Here is a 22740-nt window from a genome sequence, read left to right on the forward strand (position 1 = left end):
CATATATATATATATTCGATTATTATTACCTTAATTTATATATATATATATATATATATATATATATATATATATATATATATATATATATATATATATATATATAAAGAATTTATAAAATAAATGTTAAGATATTTTGATTGAAACACAGCAATGAATAATATTCATACACATGACTCAATTTTTATAAGTTGTTCATCACTATAAGATAAACTAGTTATAAAAATATCTCTTTAATCGTCGGTCAACATTTTCGCCAAACTAAAGATTGATAAAATCAATTAGATAAAATAAGGATGCTTGAATGATTACCCGAATAAATTAGTAGTAAATCCATGGCATATTAATCGACTTCTCGATTTTTTAAAGTCGACTGATTTTGACTTTAGTCGATATAGTCGATGTTGATAACGACAATAATTTTAAACAATCTAATGGTGTTAAATTTTTTTTGAAAGTTTTACGGGTGACCCGTTATTATACCACAATTTAGACATCGCGTAATTACCATTGACCATTTAAAGAATCTTTTTATCAAACTAAGAAAATTTTAAGTTCATTACATTTAATAATATAATGAACTCAAAATTTATAACCATACATATTTAAAATATATTATATTAATATAAAATTATATTAATATAAAATATATTATATTAAAATATATACTAATATATTAATAAAAAATCTAAATAAAAGATAAAAAAACAACAAAGAAACATAGAAACTAAGTAATTGTTTTGTTGAACCTATTAAAATTTTCTATATCATCATTAGGATCTTTAAAATTTATAAAAGTTTATTTGCTTTGATAATTAAAAAAAATAGATCGCCATTTTTAAGCACTTTTTGCTCATGTTTAAATATTATAATCATTTTTTTTAAATTATACTCACAATATTTTAACACGTAATTGTATTTTATTGATATTTTAACACCCTAATCGTATTTTTAAAAATACATAGTTTTAAAAAACTAGCTGAAATTTTAAATACTAGAAATGTTGGTTGGATATATTAAGTCAAATAAATAAATTTTTGAAAAAAAAATATTAAGAATTAATGTAAAACAAATCACGTTTATTGTGTGACATCGTGATATTATTAGATAAAGACAGTTTTATTTAAACAACAAACCACAAGAAAAAAATTATCCAGATCACAAAAATAAAATAACAACAATTTAATAAAGATTTTAAAAGTTTGTTATTTTAAATTGCAACATTAAGAACGGGTCAATGAAGATAATCTCATGGATTTCTCATACTTTCGACATGTTCGTATTAAAATTTGCATTTTAATCAATTGCCATGGCAAAATAAACAACAATTGGAATAAAATACCTATAGAGCATTATTATAAAGTAATACTATATTGTTATTTAAACGTTAACATAAGTAATGCGCCCACACCCAGTCCCGCTAGTGCAGATACCAAAAAAACACTTTGATTTCCCTGTTCATCGTCGTTATTTTTCGTCTTTTCAAAGAAAACTAAAAATCCATCCTAAAGAAAAATAATAATACTCACATAATACCAACTATAAGCATATAATACATACATACATATACATTTTATATCAATTTTGCATCATTTCAGATAACAGAGGTCTGGAAAAAAAAAATTTGAATACCACTTCCATAAAAGGTTTTTATAAAAATTTTTTCTTTAACATTTTAACTTTTGTAATAAGTTTGAGAAAGAAGCCAAAAAAGTGAGTTTAACAAGTCTTTGTTAGAGTTATTTATTTAAGAATAAAAAATGCATTTTCAACAATATTTTTGGAAACTAAGAAATTTAAAAACTAATTCTTTTATTTTGAATACTCTCGAGTCCTTAATAAAAGGGGGGAAAAAGACTTATTAATTTTTGGAAAATTTTCCCACCCACCGCAAGCTTATTAAGACACCCCCTCCCACCTTTATCAATTTTTACTTGTTGTCAGCAAAAACACTCAAAACCAAAAAAAAATCAATAAAAATCGGCCTTAAAAATGAGAAAATAATTCTTTTAGTAAAACTTTCAGTGTAAACAGGCTTTAAAAATCGCCGACCTAGCAGAAATTATTTAGAAAATGCGCATTTGACCCCCATTTATTAAATCTGGACTAAAATCCCCCCTCTCCCTCCTTATTTCCACCTACCCTTGTAAAACAACTCGAGAGAATAATCTTCAAATATAGCTATACTTTGAAATTTTGAAGCAGAATGCAAGGATAATTTGAAATTAGTAACTTTGCAAACCCACTATTAAAATAAAAAATCTCAAATGACTTATAAATGAAAATAAAATTCTGCTAAATAATTTAATATGTAGGCAAATATTGCTTGTATCTATATATACAGAACAATGCAACATGGAATATATATACATGCAACATGGAATATATAGAACAATGCAACATGGATCAAATAAAACATTGAATTTAAGCAAACGCAATAAATTAGATTCAAAACATCCTAGTGGTATCATTATATGGGAACAATGAAAGAAAAGATTTGTAAGATACTAATATGCAGTTGAAAAGCCAGGGAAGCAACAATAATTACTATTAGAATAGTATGAGAATAACAAGAATTAAGGAGAGAACTCATTTTTTTTTTTTTAAATTGCTCAAAATTATTTCAAATCCTCAACCCTTCAACACTATAACACAAGCCTTGACAAACCTCTGCATGAACAAACAAGTTCAATGTGGTACACTACCAGAGATATGGTGAAAACCTTAAAACTTCGCGTTAGCGGGGTACCACTTTTATTCCTAGAAGAGCCCCTGTATATATATATTGTATATACAGTTTTATACCCAAGCTAGTACACAAAATTTTAAATATGCAAGAACATTTCTCTCAATGAAAGTTTTATTGAAAAAAAGGTTTCTAAAAACAGTTTAAAAAATAATTGTTTCTCAAAACAGTTTAAAATAAATAATTTTATTTCACATGGTATTATTGTACTAAAAAAAACACTATATTTTATAGTTACTATTAATAAATATTTTGTACAACCACCTGCAATTACAGACTTAATGCAATGTGACAACTTTGCAATTGATTTTTTTAATATGAATTTTAGAAATGATAATACTAAAAATGATAATTCATAGTTCAAATAATAATAATTACAATAATGATAATTGCAAGTTCCATCTTTCCTTTTTTTATTCTATGGCAAAAATAACTTGGATAAACATATCAATTTCTAATCATTTGATTCAAAACTTAAAACAGTTAAACTAATTAAAATAATTTGGTCAAAACTTTGTAAGGCTTCTTCCTGTAATGTATTGGGTGATGCGGTCAGTTCTTTTAACTAAGGTTTTAACTAAGAAAGTGGTCTTATAAACAAAATTCTACCTAATAACAACTTTATTTCCCTAATAATTATCACATTTTGCATTATGTTTTGGCAAGAAACCTTTATTATATGTGCATACTTTCCAAACTTTAAATTTTAACTGTTTTTGGGGTCACATTTTTGTCTTTCGAGCAGACTCAATTGGCAGAAATGAATAGATAGCCTTATGAATATGTATCCTTATTAAATAAATCCTCATTATATATTGTTGATTTGAATAAAAGGCATAAATGAATTTAGTAAGTAAAATGTTTAATACAACTAAGACATTTTATAAAAATCATTTTTTTGAAAGTTATTTACTTTTCAAATAAAATTTTATTAACTGACATGGTATGTGACAATAAAATATAAACAACAGTTATCTTAAATTTATTAATAATACAGTAGAAACCTGTGAACTTTTTAATTGAAAAGTTTTCGTAAAAGGTTTAATTAGAAACCATTTAAACAAACTTTTTAATTGAAAAGCAAAAGTAAAACTACGTAATACAGAAAAAAAAATTTTTTTTAAGAATTATTTTCTTCCAAAATCATTTTTTAAAAGTAAAGTAATTCCAATAATTGTTATAAGTGAAAATATTATGGAAAAACCACCTGAACTTTCAAAATAAAAAAATAAGTCAGAAGTGATTAATGAATAAACTTAACATGGATGAGGCTTGCAAGAGAAAGTCTGGGGGCAAAGAAAGAAAAAAATAAAATTTAAATCGAATTGCAAACATAAAAAATGCTGTTGCCTCCTTGCCAAAGTTGAAAATATTTTACCCAAAAAATCAATCTGTTGCATTATTACAAAAAAAGACACTAATGCCACTGATTTTTCAAGGTCTGAAATTGTGACAATGTTGGAACTTTGCGATGCGCCGTAAAAGTGTTATTTTTATAAAAATAGTAAATGGAGAAAAAAAAGAACACAAGTGGCTTGTAATTTTTGCTAAGAGGGATAGTGTTTACTGCAGACCTTGCTTCTTTTTCAGGAAAAACTTAGCATTATTATGTTCAGTAATTTGCTGAACATAATAATGCTACCTCTATCTTTGTTACTTAAAGAGAATGCAGCTCTAGCATTGATTGCAAATTTTTTAAACAGTTTTAGAGTGAAAATAAATATTAGAAAAATAAATTATTAAAAAAAAAGAGCATTTGACAAGTTAGAAATAGAATTTTTTTGTATTGTCAAATTTCTTTCCTACAGTTATTAAACTTAAAGCTGCCAAATACTATTCATTCATCATTGATTAAACCACAAATGTTTTGCACGTAGATCAACTCACTTTTGTTACTCTGTACGTAATCCCTAATGGAAAACCAGTTGAAGGTTTTTTATCATTCATTCCAATAAAAGGTCATGGGCAGCTGATGTGCTTAATCTTGTCAAAAAGATACTAGAGATGCATGACATCAATATTAGTGGTTTCCTAGGTTATTCGTATAATAATGCCTTCAATAGGTGTGGGGTCTACACTATGTTGCAAGCACATTTTAAGGAGTTAATTCCACTTGCTGAATAAGTTTCATATGCCGGCCATTCTATGAACCTGGTTGGTGTTGCAGCAGCTGATTCTTATGTTGCAGCTGTGTCTTTCTTTGGCTATCTTCAACAGCTATATAACTTTTTTTCTGTTTCAACGTGTTATCTGGAAGTCTTAATATCAAAATACCTACATACCTCCGGAGCTGTCACCTATACTTTCAAAACTATTGAACTAGTTCTTATCTGAGTCTTGTTTTCCAGCCTGTTGGAAAGCGGCATTTGTTACCCCTATTTTTAAAAAATTCTGGTGAGCAATCTGACTCATCTAATTACCGCTCCATTTGTCTTCTTACTATTATGAGCGAGGTTTTTGAGTACAAAAAACACTTTGTCTCTTATCTTGAATCTAATAACTTACTTTCTGATCATTAATATGGGGATTTTGATCTTCTTGTTTTACAAGTTTTATCATGCATTATATAGAAGTGGAGAGATTAGGGCTATCGCTCTTGACATTTCTAAAGCTTTTGATAAAGTTTGGTATGGTGGTCTTCACCATAAACTTTCTTCTAACCGCGTATCTGGTAACATCTTTAAGATTATTGAATCCTTCCTTACCAATCGTAGTATAAAAGTTGTCCTCAATGGACTGCACTCTTCTTCATACCCTGTAACTTCAGGGGTTTCTCAAGGTTCTATCCTTGGCCCTATACTCTTTTTATTTTACATTAACGATCTTCCAAATATTCTCACATCTAAGGTGGCATTGTTTGCTGATAATACTACTACTTATTCTTGCCTTGATAAGAAGCCAACTCTCTCTGATTGCTTGGAGGCATTTGAGCTTGAAAAGGATCTCACTTCTGCTACAAAATTAGGCTCTTAGTGGCTGGTGAACTTTAACTTAGATAAAATCTAACTTTTTTCAGCTAACTGTTATCGCAATAATCTAGATCTTCCTATATTTATGAACAATAATATACTCGATGAGTTATCTACCCTTCATCTTCTATAATTAACTCTTACTCCCGATCTTTCTTGAAAACCATATATCAAATCCATTGCAAAATTAGTATCTGCTAAGGTTGCCTCTCTTTATCATACTCGACACTTTCTTACTCCGGACTCTATTCTTTATCACTATAAATTTCAAATCTGTCCTTAATTGGAATACTGTTGTCAAATCTGGGGCAGATCTTCCAATGATATGCTTTCTCTTTTAGACAAGGTGCAAAAATGCATTGTAAACATAGTTGGACCTGCTCTTGCAGTCAACCTCCAACCATTATCACATTGTCGTAATGTTCCTTCTCTTTCTCTTTTCTACAAATACTATGATAGACACTGCTCTAAAAAGCTAGCGTCTCTTGTGCCATCTACTAAAAATCATTCTCATGCTACTCGTCATTCCATTAAGTCTCATCCTTTTACTGCGACTGTTACTAAGTGCTCCAAAAACTCTTATTCGTCTAGTTTTTTTCCTCAACCATCAGTTGTTTGGAATTCGCTTCCTTTATTTTGCTTTCCTGATTCATATAATTTGCAATCTTTTAAGTCATCTGTCAATCGTTATCTTGCTCTGTAAGCTTCATCTTTTCTCTTCCAGTAACTTCCAACTCTAATAGTGCTTGCTTGCAGCCTTGTTGGAAGCAAAGATAATGAAAAACAACTGGGAAAATGTGTAAACACTCCAAATATTATGCAGACTACTAGCCTGTGAAGTCTCTCACAGACTAGTTGTCTACATGTGCAGATGTGTGATCTGCTCTTCAAACGGGTTTTTATTAGTTACAAGGTATAATTATCAGAATCAATTTTTGTTAAGCTCTTAGTCGTCAATAGTACTTATATATTTGTATAACTAAAAGAAGCATTTAAACTTTAAAGGAGCTTTAAAAGACCTCAACAATGACAAAACACAACAGCTGAACACGATAGTGGAAGCTAATAGACTTCTCAGGAAAATGGATCAGCTGGAGATGACTGTCTTGATTGTTATATGGAGCGCAATTATGGAAAAGTGCAATAAAGTGAAAAATTGCTTCAAGTTGTTAAAGTCAATCTAACAATGTTGAATGAACCATATATCTCTTTGTCTATTTTTGTTCAAGAGGTCATACCAAGTTTTGACAAATTTGAAGAAACTTGTATCTACATTTCCTAAAGAAACTTGTAGCTACATCCCTATTCTAATGATATTTCTTTCTACTGCTGTTACAAGTTGAAAAGAGATCTGATTGTCGAATAGTTGTTCTTTGGATTACCTTACTATAATTATCATATTTACTTCTTGGTTTTTGGCAGTAATTTATTATGTTCAACATATAAAAAAATCGTGTTTACCAAGGGATTTAAGTGTTTGAGGCTGGCGAGGCCATAACCATTATTTCGCTGGAGGGCCAGAATAATCCAAAGACAAGCCTAATATTGAGATTATATTATGATATACTGTGTTTTGTTCTTTTGAACACCCAGACAATCTTTGCTTTGGAATGCCATATTTCTTTTATATAGTTACAGATGATTCTTATTTGTCAAGTTCTTCTTTAGTATTATGTATTTTTCTGTATAATTCTTATTGAAAGTTTTGCTATTATATACACTTATATGCAATTCAAAATAAAAGTCCTAGTTAAGCAAAGTTTTTTGCCAAACGGACTTTAAAAAACAGTACGAGTTAGCAAATGATCCAACTTAACCAGAGTCCAACTTAGGCGGATGATTTTATAGTAAGTTGATAGAGAAAGTTCAAAGGGAATTGAAAATCCATCGGACTTAAAAAAAGTCAGATTTATTCAGGTTCCGAGTTAACACGATTCTACTGTAGTAAATAAAAACTTAAATTAAGAAAATATATTATTGTAACCATTATTAAAAAAATAAAAATTTAATTGTCAACAAAAAAAACTTAATTGTTAAACATTTTCAAATTTTAAATAGTTAAAAAATTTCAATTTGCTTGTGTTTTTTTAATTAGTTTTTTCAAACTGCTTGTGTTTTTTTTGAATTTTCAAATTCTTTTAAAATATATTATCGTTCAATTTGTCATATTTCAACTGCCTTTATACTTTTGAAAGACAAGTAATGCAAACCTTCACACAATAGAGCTATAAAGCACACACACACATATACGCATTTATTATTAGAAAACATTTTAATTTATAAAACAATATGAATGAACATACATGAATAAAGAAGCCTTAGCATATTTTAGTACTTTGTATGTGTTCATTAAACAACAAACTTATGTTCTTTTAGGGGCTTGATTTTATAGCATCGCACTTTCATTAAGGTTTCTCTTAGATTTGCCTGCAATATTGGGTTCTGTTTAGGAACTTCACAAATATTTTTTGCATAATGAAAGAATAAAGTTCATGGCAAGATGCCTTCAAATCGTGCAGGCACTCACATTTATACAAGAAGGTAGTTAAGTAAGCCTTTTACAGCCAAATTGGTATCATGTTGTCAAATTTGGTGTAGTAATTCTTGGACTTCCAGAGAACTTTCATGAATTGATGCCATTTGTTGACTTGATAAATGATACCAAGAACAGTTGTCTTGAACATCTCCAATTGTGCAACAATTACTCAGACTTTACGTTTTCCATAAATAGATTTACTTGTACAGGTTTGGCAAATGATATTGTAGACATACTCTTAACTAATAACGACCGTGTTACATATAAACTTAATGTATATAGAGCATATAAAATGTTTTTATATTGGTTGATAATTACATAAACATGCATGCAAGACCAGATTGTTTAGTGTATTGCCAGCTAGCATACTTTGCATTTATATTATCAATAATAATTGCAAGTGGTCTGATCTTTTTGGCCATAACTGTGTGTATATATATACACAAACACACACACAAAATTATTACTTTAATTACACACAAGCATCAATATGTATTGGCTTACCTAAAAAAGACATGGTATTCACAATTGCATTTTAACATTGTCTAAAATTGGACTTTTACATTTGGGGCCACAAATTAAACTTCAATTAGTTCTGAAACTTTTTTCAAATAATTTACAAATAAATAAGAAAAATTCAAATTTTTTAGGTTTTATTTATAAAGTTTTTATCTTACACTTTATATTGCATAAAATACTTATAATAATACAAAAATCTTACTTTAGAAAACATAATTTAGAAACAAATTTTTAAAGTATGTTTATTTGTACCAAAACATTTGGATAAAACAATTTTCTTATAGGTGTATTTGTTAAGAACAAATACAAAAAGAAATAATTACAAAACCTTGCAAAAGATATTAAACAAAAACAACTCTTAACAAACTTAATCACCAAAACTTCAAAATATCTTTAGAAAAGCAGACTAAGAACTGTTCTTAAATTGAGAGCATATATATATATATATATATATATATATATATATATATATATATATATATATATATATATATATATATATATATATATATATATATATACATACATATATATATACATATATATATACATATATATGTATACATATATATGTATACATATATATATATATATATATATATATATATATATATATATATATATATATATATATATATATATATATATATATATATATATATATATATTAAAATGCAAGACCGGAATTTTTTTTTTACTAATTAATAGACTGCCTGCCCCAACCAAACCCTCAGTCGATGTAGCAGCACTCCCTTGCGAGTCAGGCTAAAAAATTGTAGATGTAGAGGCACTCCGTTGCAAGTCAGGCTATTTGTCAGTCGATGTAGCAGCACTTTGTTCAAGTCAGGCTATAAGATAGTCAATGTAGCAACACTCCGCGCATGATTTACAGTAAAAAAAGTTAAAATAAAAACATTTTATTAAAAAATAAATAAAAATAAAAACATTTTATTAAAAAAAATAAAAATAAAAACATTGTTTATATTGTTAAAAACATTCAGAATGTTTTTAAAAACATTCTGGTCAATTAAATTTGCGTTTTTGCGTTTTTTTAAAAAAACGATTAATTTGTAATTAAATTAATGGTTTTTACTTTCTGACAACACGCAAATGTTGGACGAAAGTCAAAAGTAATTAAAAGTGACATATTTGTAGGCATAAGAGTCATTTTTTTCCTTCCGTACTCCTAAATGCAACAAACTATATATATATATATATATATATATATATATATATATATATATATATAAATTTTGATATATACATATATATCAATATATATATATATATATATATATATATAGAGAGAGAGAGAGAGAGAGAGAGAGAGAGAGAGAGAGAGAGAGAGAGGGAGAGAGAGAGAGAGAGACAATACATACATATACAAATACTTCCAAAATTTCTTTGTAGCACAAAATGTATGAGTATTTTATTAAAGAATGTTTCTAATTTTATAAAAATTTGTTTTAATATTTCCAAGACATAACTTGACTTCATATAGACATTCTGAGGTTAAAAATTCAATTAAAATTATGTGTTTAAAAACAATATAATATTTAGTATATAAAAGTGAAAATAGAAAATAATAGAAGTTATAAAATTGATTACAAATTTCCTATAGATACACACACAAAAGAAAACAAAAAAAAACAAACAACCCTTTTTAACAAATATACATCACAACAAAAGAATAAAAAAAATTTGAACTAAATGGTAAATGGTTCTTTACTACTTAGTTCATAAAAACATGTTAACATGGGATGTTTATTCATATCAGGTTTTTCCCACTCTATACACATACTTTCTTTCGGTTTTAAATCAAATTGGCTGAAAACAAAATCTAAAATTGAAAAGCGCTCATCATTATAATTGGTGAAGCACCTTTATTTTGAATGAAGATGCTTATAAATAAATTTTTTATCTTACATTAGTGTTCTTTAGATGGCAAGAAGTTTTACCTATATAACAGGGTTTAGTTCTTCCACAAAAATTTGTAGACAACAAATGATTTGAAACCTGAAAGAAAGATGGTCTTAAAGGAAAAAAATTAGAAAATTTCAGTAAATAAAACACTAATCTTACAGTAACTTAAAATGCCTTATAATAATTGTATGTAAAGTTTACTCTGTTAGCTCATATATTCGCAATATAAAGAAGTTTGAAATAACAAGAGTTTACTTGGTATTTAGTTCATAACTGCACTGACACCAAACTAAACACTCATCTATCAAAAAACAGTCACAATACAAATTGATGCACAATACCAAGTCATGTGTCAGTAACCTACCAGTTTGTTACAGAAACAGAGTTTTATTGCAACTACAATAGACTGTTGATCAGCTCATCATCATTACATGATGGCGTAATAGTACACTAGTTTAATATATTGAAGGATCTCATGCTTACAACATATGAGCAGCTATCCTAGAACAGTTGTATTCAGATGAAATTCTTATTAAACCTAATTCAACATCAGATCTTGAACATCACCTGCCCCTCATCAATGGTGCGCATGGAACTTGATGAATTTAATAGTTACTTATGATGATGCAACTTTTGACTATGTTGAAGTAGCCATGTCTGAAACTGAAAATGATTTCTTTCAATTTAGATCCTCAGATGACACTGTTGTTGGAGGCACTTAGCAGTATAATGTTGTCATTTGTTAAATTTCTTATATTACTTGTATAACTTTTTTTAATTTTCAAGTAATTTTTGGTTGGCGCCATGTAAATATTTGAACTTGAATGTGGTTTACAATAATTTTTGTTTGATTTATACTTTTTTTTAAATTTATACCCTAGGTTGATTTAATTTGCAATTACTCTTTATATATCATTATTATTGTTATACAAAGAGTAATTACTACACCATATAAAACACAAAATTACTTACATCATATGTGGTATATGATGTAACTATTTAAGTCAGTTGAAAATAATTTAGTTAAAAGTATGTAATAAAAAAATGAAATTCAGATAGATCCACAAACATGTTTCAAAATGTAAAAAGATTTATAAATAAAAGATTTCATTATATTTGATTTCATAAATTATTTTTCTAAAACAGTTTTAAAACTTTTACCAATAAATTATTGATCCATTTAAACTGATTTATATTAAATTCATGATGATAAATTTTATTTTATGTTTTTAGTTACACATGTCTGTTTTAACTATTGAATTTAGTAAATATAAAAAGTCGCAGTAGACATTTTACCCACTACCAAGTTAGGGATAAAACCTAGTTAAAAAGATTAAATAACACAAGATTCTGCTTTTTTTATTATTAAAAAAAATAACACATTGTTATATCTTGATGTTGGCATATCAGCAATAAAATGTTTACAAAATTCTAATAATTTTAAAATTTTTCTTCAATCAGCATTTTTTTTTTTAAAGTATCAATTATTGATGTTGCTTTCTGAAAATCTTTATAAAAGTAACATTTTTATTTTCATGAAGCATATCTCGGGCGTTTTTCATGAAATTCTAAATTACTGCAAAAACAGCATTGCTGATATATAATTTAATGCTGAATATAATTAAATTACTGCAAGAACAGCATGCTGATATATAGTTTAAAAAATCCAAAAAAAATTTGGGATTTTAAAAATTATATATCAGCATATAAATGCTTCATTTACAGCATATAAATGCTTGCATTCACTTACGTTTATTAACTATAAGTTTATTAATTTTATTTTGTTTAGCCAAAAGTTATGTAACTTTAAACCAGTAAAAGCACAAACGCATTGAATAACACTGTATATGGCAAGCCATCTAGCATACAAATTATTCAAAAATGTGGAGTGACTTTATCAGGGTTGCCACCGTTATTTAAGAACAAAATTCCCTGATTTTCCCTGATTTTTTTCGCTAAAATTTTGCTTTTTTCTCCCTGAATTTTTCTGATTCTTACCTTTAAATTTTGCTTATTTCCCCCTGATATTTCCAGCATTCAGACACCTAAACTTAAAATTAAAACTTCTCTATTAACCCCAGAGCATTTTTACCTCTAAAAAACAGATATTATAATCCCCCAATGAGTAATGAACCAATCTATTTGTTTCAAAATTAAAATAAATAATCAAATACTTCAATCAACACATAAAATCATTATATAACATAAATGATATATATACAACCATTTGTCCAATATAGAAAAATGCTCCAATTGTTTTAGAGAAATAACTAAGAGAAACAATCTATTTGTTTCAAAATTAAAATAAATAATCAAATACTTCAATCAACACATAAAATTATTATATAAAACATAATATATATATATATATATATATATATATATATATATATATATATATATATATATATATATATATATATATATATATATATATATATATATATATATATATATATATACACACACCCATTTGTCCAATATAGGAAAATGCTCGAATTGTTTTAGAGAAATAACTAAGAGAATGTCCGAATTAGGCTGAGCTCTCCTAGTTCTTGAAAATGTTTGACTTATCAAGATTTTGTGACCTATCTTATGGCCCTCCCACCAAGGGCTTAATCAGGGTATATTTAAAACGGATATGTTCAATGGGCATTGAAAACCTGTCAGACTTAGGGTACAAGATAACGAGATTCAAAAAAAAAATAACAATTAAGATTGGAAATGTTTTTAATAATGAGCAATGTATTAAAAATTCAAGAGTAAATAAACACAAGTTATAATAATTAATTATAAAAGACTAACAAAAACTAAATGAGTAAACTAAAAAAGTAATATTGTTAAATACTGAAATGTTTAAAATAAAGATCAAACAATTTTATGTTAGAAAAATATAATTATTTGTTATTGACATCTTTTTTTTTCTTATGCAATATAACTAAAGCCTCTCCAAGCATCTTTATTTCTTTTTCGTGTTCCTCACTTTTTCACTTACAATCATTACCTTTTGTAAGAAGTAGTTTCATTTGAGACATATCCTGCTGTTTGCCAGCTTCCTTGGTAAATGTATTAAATTCCTCATTGTATGTTTTACATACTTCGTTCAATACTTTTTGCTTTTCCTCAAGTCCCAATATTTCCTGATCTAAAAGCATTATCGCGCTATTTTATTTTTCTTTTGCTTGAAATTTTTTATTTTCCTCCAAATAGTTTTTATATTGTAACGAGGCACTACGAACAGCCTTTATCATTTTTTTGTTTATTTCTATTTCGTGAGCCCTTAATTTGTTTTATACCATAACATCCTTGATAGTGCAACGAGATATAAGTGACTTTTCTTTCATGTTTTCGCTGAGCATATTACTGTTAATACTGAAACCTCTCTCAATTGATAAAAACTTTTGATGAAACTTTGTAATCTACACCAACTTTAATGGTTTCAAAATAAAACTTGTCTAAACGATTTCCAGTGTGAAAATTTTTAAATGCGGGTAAAAGAGTAGCTGAACTTTCCTCTAACAACTTTGAAAATTGTATGAAAACCTGATCACATTCATTTGAAGTAATATGTGAGCAAGAAAGAATTAGATGTAGTATGGATTTCATCTGATGAAGAAGATCAGCTTTTTGTTTAAAAAGAATTGACACTGGACTGATGCAACCAGTTGCTTCCAGAAAAGAAAATCGATTCAAACTTCTTTTGAATATTTTTTCCAGAATTCCAATGATAATGAGACGGCAATCTTTCATGAATCTGTTGATGACATCCTGAGATAACGCATCCTTTCTCCTCAATTCGATAATGTCATGCTCTGCAGCAAATCCAATTGTCATTAATTTTAATGGCAGAAAGTTTTCCTTTTTAGAGAAATCAAATTTTTGAAGTTGTCTGCCATTGACGATGCTGCTAAGGATATCTTGTTTTATAATCAAACCCATTAAACTTTTAACAGTTGAGAAGAAATCTTCAAAAAGAAAGGGAATCATTGGGACATCGGTTTGATATCTCAGTAAGATTTTTTGCAACAAACTTGCAATGTAACAAAAAAACTTCAATTTAATCACAGTTAACTCATCTTTTGTTCCCCCTAACACTGTGTCATAGCTCTTGCATTTTGGTTGCTTACTTTTAGGAAGAGTCTTCCAATACTTGATTATTTTTTTAACATTCTCCCAAATTAAACAAAGTCTATCTGCAACTTTTTGGTCTTCAACCTAGCGTGTTGAGCAAAATGCATAAGGAAAACTCTCACATTCAGTAACAGTTACATAATCAGCTCTTCTAGCTGGAGAATCATGAAAAAGTTTGTATGATGCTTGCATTAACTTTCCTATATTCCATTCAACAGATTGAAAACCTGATTTGAAAGCCCCATGTATTACATGAAAGTTACAAGTCCCAACGTTAAGAAGTTTAGGTAGCTCTTGTTGATCACGCTGCTTTTCAAGAAGATTAAGAAGGGACAAGTTCACATTTGGACCATCCATACTTAGTTGAGTTAGATTTATGCTATTAATCGTTGACAAAGACATAGTAATACTTTCAAGTAAATTTTTTGCTGTGGGATGACCTAAAAAATTAGAGTCTCAAAAATTTAGTATCTGGATTCAACATGATTTAGATTGCTGTTCCAAAACCGAATATTTAGATCTAATTGACAATTTTGGAAAGAATCGTTCAGGCGTTCATCAAATGAAGCAGTATAATAAGGAGATTTTTTTATATTTTCAGTTAGAGGTCTGTGAAAATAAGGCCCAAGAGCAAAATTAATTATATAACCAAGTTTTGTTCTACCCATTTCATAAGATTCAGCAGTATTGCTGTCAGGGAACATTTTCTGATAAAGTAGGCCATTTTCATTACACGAATTCAATGAGAAATTATTTTGTACTGCATTTAAAACAGAATAGATTTCTGCACAACTTTTATCACATTGATCTACTGTGAGAATTGCTTGCTTTTTAGATGTAGACCGTGCAGGCATGAAGAAGCAAGATACTGGTTTTGATTTCTGTGCATGTTTTTTGCCATCCATGTGACTTATCACAGCTCTTCTGCCCATATTTGACAAATTAAATTCAACTTGGCATATTTTGCACTTGGCTGACTTTTTATCTCTGCCTATTACCAGCCATTTTTCAAACAAAGGATCAGTTAACCATTCTTCTTTGAAATACGTTGCCATTTTAAATTTTAAAAATTTGTACTATTCTAAAAAAAGAGCAAATGTAAACACAATGTGATTAATTTTTTCTTAAAAATGTTAAACATTAACCCTGGTACGCTGGAAAAGGAAAATTTTTATTAGAAAACATTTCAAAATATTAAAGAAAAATTAAAAAGTTCCCTGATTTTCCCTGATTTTTTCCTAAGTCAACTATTTCCCCCTGATTTTCCCTGATTGTATCTAAATTTCCCTGAATTTCCCTGATTTGGTGGCAACCCTGTTTATGTCATACATCACCTATAGCAGGCTTGGACAGGAATAGCATGCGATCGCACGCTTATAACTTTTTTCCTTTACAATTCAACCACGATTTACAAAAACAAATTAAACAAATTTTAATTAAAAAAAAAACAAATTAAATGTTATAAAAAAAGATGTTACATTATGAATAACTTCTAATCACTGATCTTTTCTAAAGTTTTTATTTTACGCGAAGGCTTTAAATAAAATAAAAAATTAATTATAGCGATTGTTTAAAATAAACGCATTTTGTGTAAATTAACAAATAATGTTATTTTAAAATTTTTTTATGTAGGCATGTATTTTTTTTGATAAATTGAAACATTTGAAACTATTTTTCCTGCATATATTTTTCTAAAAATCTTTTAGAAGATATTTTTTTAATTTACTTTAAATTATAATTGCTCTACTTTTTTTGCTTCTATTTTTAAAAGAACTGTTTATAATTTTTTTTTTTTAACTTGACTAACTAATCAGAACATGAAATGATTAAAAATTACTGTTTTAAACAGACAGGTATTGCTTTTGTTTGTTTGCTTTTTGTAATTTTTTGGAAAAACGAAATGTTTATAAAATTTATAATATAAAATTTAAAAACATTTCTTTTATATAAAATTTATAAATTTCATTTCTAATTATATAAATTTAATATATAAAGCACTTTTTAATAATTTAAATAAAATTTGTTCATTCATTAAACAATCGTTAGAAGTAACTTGTAAAAGAGTTTTGCATAACTTTAATAAAATGTTTCAAAAGATAAGTTTTAAATTAATTTATTTTGAACACAATTACAAACATAACAAAAAGTTATTTTTGCTTTGAGTTTGAGCTTTTTGAGTTTTGCTTTAGTGCAAATATATTTTCTTTTTCGTAAATAAAATATATATGCTTAAAATATATAAATATATAGTTTTCTTTTTTCTTTTCTTTTAATTATTTTCCTAGTTTAAGTTTGGCTAGCATTTCTTTTTTCAGAGCATTTCTAAAATGTTTAAAAATCATCTAAACATCAAAACAGTTGTGGTCAAGTTGTCCAAAAAAAATAGCGCTTGATAGCACGCCATTCCTGTCCAAGCCTGCTATAGCAGACATTGGTTTTGAGGAATATAAGAGGCAAATTGCAGCATATGCGGTACACAAAGCCTTTGGTATACACTGATAGCCGCATGCTGAATTATGCTAGGCTAAAGTTATTATTATTTTTGAGTTGTTATAATTTATCATTTAAATTAATTTAAAATGTATTATGACATTTTGATTTAAATACGTGTTATAGTTTTTGGTGTTTACTTAATATAATAAATTTTTATAACTATTAAAACTCTCTATAAGCATGTATACTAGTTAGCGACTGGGGCTATGGCTGTGGACAGGTTTGATAAAACATAGCTGCGATCAGGGCTGGGTTTCTGACCAGAGCTGCATTAAAATTAATAGATCCTATAAAAATTTTATTTTTAATTAAAATTTATGGTATGAGTTATAATTAAAAACAATACTTTTATAGGATCTATCAATATTAATGCAGCCCTGGTTATAAACCTGGCCAGGCTGCATTAAAACTGATAGATCCTATAAAATATTTATATAAAACTGCATTAAAACTGATAGATCCTATAAAATTTTTAAATAAAATTCATGTCATAAATTTTAATTAAAAATAACATTTTTATAGGATCTATAAATATTAATGCAGCCCTGATCATAAACCTGGCCCTAGTCGCTTACTAATGTATACTTGACAATTTGTTTGTGGGTGAGTTTAAAAAAAAAAATCCCCTTCTTCATTGTTTTTTGATTTAGATTTCTTCATAAGCAAATTACACTTAAAACTTAAAGAAAGTATAAGTATAAAATGGGAAAAACTCAATATGAATAAACAGATAAACAATGTCAGATTAACAAAATAATACTTACTGTAAAAAAAATAACACTTACTATTTAATCAAAAAAGTTTTCCAGTTCTTGAGTTAATTTTAGACATTTTTTAAAAGAATTTTTACACTAATCTTATTGTGAATATATAGGAAATTTGTGATCAATTTTACGACTTCTATTTTATTCTATTTTCCCTTTTATATCTTATATTTTATACCATTATTTGTTATGCCATATGTAGTTGAAGCATGTCTAAGAGATTAAAATTATTTTAAAATTAGAGACGTTGTTTTACATTTAAAAATACTCATATATCTTGTATTACAAAGAAAATATATATATTTTTTATTTTATTTTATTATTCACCTCCTCAAGGCCATGAAGGCCACTACAGATGAGGAGGCTACTTAATAGTGGTTATAACCCTCTCTCAACTCTATAACTCCGAAACACGAACCTCAACGAACAAGGCCGCTGCGCGGAGAAACAAGTTGAGCGCGGTACTACCAGGGACGTGGTGGAGATCGAACTCGGAACCTCTCGCTTCTGAAGCGAGCGCTTTACCACTACACCACTACCGCATCAATATATATATATACCGCATCATATATATATATATATATATACATAACATATATATACATAACATATATAATTTATACAATATAATAAACTTTTATTAACTAAAGCAATTTCAAAGTGAAATGGAACACAGCTATGATAAAACTTTTTAAAGTAATATGCAATATACATTTAAGATAAAGTTTTATTACTTTCACAAACAAAAGTTTCAACATTGCTAAAAATAATATTTGCTGTTATTTATTTTTTTTTTCATGTAAATTTTATTAATATTTTTGTGAATAATATAGTTATTATATAAGTTTATTACAATTAAAACTAAAATTAGTATTAGATGTTTCAATACAGTTCAAGAAGAACATTTTTTAATTATACAAAATTTAAAACTCATACTTTTTCTTGAAGTTAACCTTAAGCTAAAACTGTAAAATTACTTTTTTTTTTTTTTTTAATTTTACGCTTAGTTTTAAAAATCTAGACTGTTAAATCAGGAGGAAAAATTAGTCAGATTCTTCTAAAAAAGTAAGATACCTTCTAAAAAAAAAAAACTTCTTCTAAAACTAGCTTATTCTTATATTAGTATGCTTTTTTAAAGGAAAATAATATCTTTTTAGCTTTATTTATAATAAAAAGTTAATCAGTAATACAAAAATATATGCTGCTTTTTTAAACATATTGCTTCAATTTAAAAAAGTATGTTATTTATACGTTTCTTATTATTTATAAAAGTTGTTTGTAACATGCATTCAACTTTTTATCAAATTATTTGTATTTTTTGTTAATACAAATAAAACTAAGTATTCAATTAGATTTTAAAAATTATTTATGTTTTGTGCCAATAAAATTTAATAAATTTTTATTTAGTTTTATTCTATTTTTCACGTCTGTGAAAAATAGAATATAGTCTGTTGGCAAATATTAATGCTTAAAATGTATAATATTTAACTAACCAAACATTTATGGTGCATACCTATATATCATAATGTTTTAAATGAGTATTAAAAAAACAAAAACAATTATATAAATCTTACCCATCCACCTTGTTGATTAATCCAGTAATCAAGATTAACGGCCATGTATTTAGAAATCCAATTAACAACTCTATCAACATATTCTTCTCCCATATCTGCTCTTTGAGCACAATGTACAGCAAAATTACCTCCAAATGTTAAAAATGCTACTACTCTACCCCAATTTTTACCTGAAACAAATATTTCATCTGCAATAGACTGAAATGTGGGGTGTGCAGTACTTGGTGTTATTTGTAACTGGTCACACATATTTTTAAAAAAATCAGTATTGGCTGATTCAAGTTCATCTCCAACTCTTTGTAGTGTTTTTGCTATTTCAATGACAGATGGTTTTAATTCCTCTCCTTCATATCCACGAATTTTTAACCCTTTTTTCCTTAACTTTTCTCCAACATAACTTTTAACTATTCGTTTGTAATTGTCTTCTTGAGCATTAGGAGGTCCAGCCATTACTAAAACAATAGTAGCCTCCAGCTTAAGTATTATTTTAAAAAATTATATTCCCGGATTGCCAATTAAATAAAAAATATCCATTCTTTGCAAGCTTGTATTACTACCAACCAGTTAGGAATAAGAAACACGTTCTCTGTACTTTTTCTTTGAAGGTAATCAAAGAAGACAATGTTGTGCAATTGTAGGTCGATATTATTACCTATGGAGATCGAATATACATTTTAAAAATAACATTTAAAACTCTTTCAGGAAAACAAATATAAAATAAAAATTTCAAGATAAAATGTCTTGAAATTAAACAAGAATAAATTAAACAAATTAAATATAAACGTTATTTTAATTAAACAAGATCTTCTCGTTAAAACCGTCAAAGTCTTAAAGCAAGAATATTATGACAAATTATTACATAAGATGGAGGGTGTAAAAAAAAAACAATATCAGGGAAACCCCTTTTAAATAAAAAGTGTTTTATATGAAAGTTATATTTATTTTAAAGTAGATTATCTCAAAAACGCTTAACTGTGAAATAAATCAAGAGTGATATTTTTAATATGACAAATGAATTTAAAAACCAGAAAAATTTATAAGAATTTATAAAGTTTTTATCATTTTTATATCATTACTTTGTATTCATTGTTTTTGAATATGGATAAATCTTGTGAATTCGTATAAAAAAAAATTAGCTTGAAAAATTTTAATGTGCGCAAATTTGAATTAAACCAATAGGCGGATTGTTCAGATTTTTTATTTCAAAGGTCAGAAACCTTATAACAAAGCCACAATTTGGTTTGGAAACTCCACCAAGAAGAGCTTAACTCGTTAAAAAATTGAAGAAAATTTCGAAATCGCTCAAATAGATGAATACCTTCACAACTTCCTTGGTTTAACTTCCCTTTGCTAACAAAATATCACATATAACTTCAGTTATTTAACATGACTCATAGTTATAATTACAAAAAAAACGGGGGAAAATAATACATCTAAACTATAAAATGTTTTATCGTTTATTATTAACCTGATTCCTTTCTCGAATGCTCTCGAATTCTCGTTAATTACTATAAATTTGTTTCCAAAAAAATCCCTTTTCATTTTTCTGTGACTTAAAACCAAAAAGTATTATTCACTTAACTAAATTATAGCGTTATTAGCATGAGTAGTTCGGCAATTTAATATATATGAAGCTATCTATTTTTGTATTAGCATTTACTTTTATTTTTAACAATTTACATAAAATTTTTGGTAATTGAGTTAATTAATTTCTTTGTCAAGAAGAATGTTGCTTTATAATACTTCATTTATATTTGAGTCAGAAATTGTTTTTGTTGAACGTTTAGACCCCCTAGAAAATAACTAAAGTTCCAGATGCTTTTTTAGAAGCCTTAAAAATTTATTTCTTTAATCGCGAAAAATAAAAATAAAACAGATTTATACGATGACTCACAATATTTTAAAATATCCAAAAATTTAGCAAGAAATTTTGAAGGAAAAACTCTTTGCTCATCAAAGGAACCTTTTTTTTTTTTTTTATAACCTAAAAGAAGTAGAATAAAAATCTCATCCATTTTTTATCCCCACAGACAACATGAGGGGCAAAACAGTATTTTCTTATAAGGGAAGACGTACAAGAACGCTGAAGATTAAGGAAAGAAAATGATAACTGACGCTAGGATTTGTTAAAATAAATAAATAAAAAACACCGTAAATATGATTGGGTGAAATATAATGGGGTGAAAAATTTCGCTACGATTTGTTTTATAACAAAAAAAAAATTTTTATCAATCTTTTTTTGCACTTGCATACTTTAAATGCAAAAATAACTTTAAAACCCGCAAATAACGAATTCGGACATCGTTGAACGTCAAAGCATAACGCAAGCGTTGAATAATATGTAAAGAATTTATTGTATGGTTAAATCAATCAAAGCGAGCGGCCTTCCACGCATTTTTTTTGTTTTTCCACTATGCATAACTTTTTTATTATTAGTCTGCCCGTATGGTCATTATATCTGAGTGTGGGTTTTTTTAATTATCAAACAAAAAAGTAAAACCTTGAACTGTTAAATATCAAGAAAAACGTTTTAAAACGACATAAAATCTTGTTTAATTGCACAGGAATTACATACTTCAGGCTATATTAGCTTATTTTAATGACTTAAGCAGGAATCATTAAGGAAGAAAAGACAGACTTGATAATCTAGAACTCTAAATCACCCCATAATATCAAGGGAAAAAAATAGTTGTCTCTTTTTCCAATGGCGGTATTCAATTTCTGCTAACAAGTTTTCTTGGCGTCTGTCACTTGGTTTTTTGAAAATCTCGTTTTAACAAATCTGCGTCCGTTGAATGTATTGTATGTGAATTACGTATATGTATGAATAATATATTAAACTTGTTAGTGTTTTACAAAGTTATTTTTAATTAGATTTTATGATAAAAGTATTCAGTGTAAATTATTTTCTGAACTTTAATTCGATAGTGCATACAATGATAAAATAATTATTTATTATTCACTTGATCTCAGTCCTGTGAAACTTAACTTTTTTTTATGGCTTACTATGTTGTTTTGAATTGTAACTATGTATTAATTATTCGGCTATATATGTTCTTTTTTATGCTAGGATAAAAAAGATTCA

At 27.1% G+C, this 22740-nt stretch overlaps 1 protein-coding gene across 1 annotated transcript; it reads right to left on the reverse strand.

Annotated features, from left to right (window-relative positions):
• Positions 1-1376: 1376 nt before the first annotated feature.
• Positions 1377-20105, reverse strand: LOC100203447 (bcl-2-like protein 1-like). The gene is given in 2 exon segments (NM_001287783.1): positions 1377-1505; positions 19656-20105. Coding segments are annotated over 2 exon segments (579 nt in total).
• Between the last annotated feature and the right edge of the window lie 2635 nt (positions 20106-22740).

The sequence above is a fragment of the Hydra vulgaris genome, chromosome 12 (assembly GCF_038396675.1).
Source record: "Hydra vulgaris chromosome 12, alternate assembly HydraT2T_AEP".
Lineage (NCBI taxonomy): Eukaryota > Metazoa > Cnidaria > Hydrozoa > Anthoathecata > Hydridae > Hydra > Hydra vulgaris.